This window comes from Chaetura pelagica, unplaced genomic scaffold, assembly GCF_000747805.2.
Source record: "Chaetura pelagica isolate M959 unplaced genomic scaffold, ChaPel_1.0 scaffold555, whole genome shotgun sequence".
Lineage (NCBI taxonomy): Eukaryota > Metazoa > Chordata > Aves > Apodiformes > Apodidae > Chaetura > Chaetura pelagica.
The window spans coordinates 138,428-141,257 of record NW_009953297.1 but is presented as its reverse complement, the minus strand read 5'-3'; the positions used below and the strand labels follow the sequence as shown (position 1 = coordinate 141,257).

At 61.3% G+C, this 2,830-nt stretch overlaps 1 protein-coding gene across 1 annotated transcript in view; it reads left to right on the top strand.

Moving 5' to 3' along the window:
- Positions 1 to 1,665, top strand: part of LOC104389045 (mitochondrial uncoupling protein 3-like) — a 3,482-nt gene extending 1,817 nt beyond the window's left edge. The window contains exons 3-6 of the mRNA XM_009997987.1: positions 21 to 218; positions 836 to 937; positions 1,171 to 1,351; positions 1,569 to 1,665. Coding sequence (XP_009996289.1) covers positions 21 to 218; positions 836 to 937; positions 1,171 to 1,351; positions 1,569 to 1,665 — 578 coding nt within the window. The remainder of the gene's footprint in view (positions 1 to 20; positions 219 to 835; positions 938 to 1,170; positions 1,352 to 1,568) is intronic.
- The last annotated feature ends 1,165 nt before the right edge of the window (positions 1,666 to 2,830 follow it).

The following is a 2,830-nucleotide window of genomic DNA, read 5'->3' as shown; positions in this document are numbered from 1 at the left end:
CCATTGCCCTTCCTCTGCAGCCACGGGGCTGTGGGTGCGGCTGCTGGCGGGCAGCACCACGGGGGCAGTGGCCGTGGCCTGTGCCCAACCCACCGACGTGGTCAAGGTTCGGTTCCAGGCCCACGGGGCGATGCCCGAGAGCGGGCGCCAGTACCGTGGAACCGTGGCTGCCTACAGAACCATTGCCAGGGAGGAGGGAGTCCGGGGGCTCTGGAGAGGTAGGGATGGGTGGGAAGAGGGATGGGGACGTGGATAAGGGTGGGAGTGAAGAAGGGGATGGGGACAGGAAGGGGATGGGGACAGGGATGAAGTGAAAGGGGATGGGGACAAGGATGAAGATGGGAATGAGGACATGGATGGTGGTGGGAAGGAGGGGGGACAAGGACAGGATGGGGATGGGGACAGGGGATGCAGGTGGGATAGAGTGGAGATAGGGAGGGAACAGGGACAAGGATGGAGTAGCAGATAGGGAGGGGACAGGGAGTGAGGTGGGGACAGGGATGGGGGTGGGAAGTAAGAAAGGGATGGTGATGGGATGGGAATGGGGACAGGGCTTGGATGGAGATGGCAAGAGGGATGGGGGATGCAGATGGGATAGGGGTGGGAACAGGGCCAAGGAAGGGCACAGGGATGGGTATCAGGAAGGGGACAGGGATGAGAATGGGGTGTGGATGCAGATGCAGACAGGGATGAGCGTAGCAGTGGGAACAGGGCTGGAGGTTGGGTTGGGAAGGGGATGGGGACAGGGATGGGATGGGAATGAGATAGGGACAGGCATGATCCGGGGAGGGGGGAATGTGACCACCATCCCCAATGACACCACCCTTCTGCACAGGGACACTGCCCAACATTGCCCGCAACGCCATCATCAACTGCGGGGAGCTCGTCACCTACGACCTCATTAAGGACGCGCTGCTGCGGGCACAGCTGATGACAGGTGGGCACAGGGCAGGGGGGACACAGCTGGGGGGTGTCCCTGTCCCTCTGATCCTCCACCCAGGCCCAGGGCACTGGTGGAGTCACTACCCCTGGAGGTGCTCAAAAACCGTGCAGACGTGGCACTTTAGGAGATGATTTAGTGGGGATGGGGATGTGGGGTTGACGGTTGGACTGGATGCTCTTTGAGGTCTCTTCCAAACTTCTATGGTTCTGTGATTCTCTGCCCCGCAGACAATGTCCCCTGTCACTTTGTGGCAGCTTTTGGGGCTGGTTTCTGTGCCACGGTGGTGGCATCTCCCGTGGACGTGGTGAAGACGCGGTACATGAACGCGGGTCCCGGGCAGTACCGGAACGTGCTCAGCTGCATCCTGGCCCTGATCATGCAGGATGGGGTCTCTGGCTTCTACAAAGGGTGAGTTTGGGGACACGTCCCCACCGAGCACCACCAAACTCAGTGCACCCAGCTGCACAAACACCAGCGTGGACCAGCTCCCCACTGACAACACCCTTAACACCACCCAGCCCGCCCCAAACGTCCCAACCCATGTGCCACCACCCAGGGCACCAGGCAGGGCTGTGGGGTCCACAAGGGGGTGGTTTCCCATGATGTCCCCTCCTTCCTGGCACAGGTTTGTCCCCTCCTTCCTGCGCCTTGGCTCCTGGAACGTGGTGATGTTCATCTCCTACGAGCAGCTGCAGCGCGCGGCGGCGCTGGCCCGGTCCTGACCCTCCCTCCCCAACACCCTGTCCCCTCTCGTCAGCGTTGACGAGACACTGGAGTAAATTATATTAATTGCTGAAGCAGTTGCGGGGGGGGGCAGTGACGCCAAACACCCCCAGCCCCACAGGGACCCCCCCGAGAGGGACCTGGAAGATAGAAGAAGGAACGATGCTGTTGGTGGAGAAATGACACGGTGGAGAAATGACACTGTTGATGGAGAAATGACACTGTTGATGGACCAACGTGTGAGGAGGGACGAGGTTTCCAGAGAGGAGTTTAGGGAGGAAGGGAAAAAACCCACCAGGTGTTTTTTCCAGCTGGGAAGAAGCACCATTTCCCAGGAAGAAGGCAAAGGGGGGGGCTGAGTTGAGGGCCGGAGGACGTGGCGATTCCTGTTTATTCCCCACTTCCAATAAACCACCCCTATGGGGTCTGACCACGGCAGGACTTGGGGTCACCTGTTTTTTTTGGGGGGGTTGGGGGGGTTTAGGGTCGTTATTCCAACCCTGGGCTGCTGCTGGGAAAGGCAGAGCAGGTCTTGTCTGAAAGGGAAGAGCTGTTTGGGTTCCCAGGGCGTCGGGCGCCAGCAGAGACAAGTTCTGTGATTTGGGGAGAGGGGTGAAAGCACTGAGGCCACCTGTGGGGGTCCAGGGCCATCTGTGGGTACCAAGAGCTGCTGCCCCCTTCTTTCGGGAGGCACCTCCAGCCCCATTCCCTGGGGATGAGGATCCAGCCCCCCCCCTCCCCCAGCCCACCCTGCGGTAGCCGAGGATCTAACCCAGGTCCTCCTGCTCTGGCCTTGTGGCTGCAGGGACCCCCATACCTGGGGATCCCACCCCCCCATCTCCTCCAGGCTGTCCTGGGATTCCCATCCCCAGGGAACCCCTCTATCCCTCCTTGGGGACCCCCCCCATACCCAGAAAAGCTCTCCCAACACTTCCTGGATGGGGATCCCAGGGGACTTCCCCCTCCCCCCCCATCTTTCCCAGGCTGACTTGGGGACCCTCACCCCCAGGGAACCCCCCTCATCCCTTCTGGGGTGCACCAAGGACCCTCCTCCCAGGGAACCCCTCCCCATCCCTTCCCTCAAGCCTCTCCCCCATTGTATGGGGGGTGGGGGACATGCCCGGCCACAACAACCCCCCAGTCCCTGCCACCAGGGACCCCACC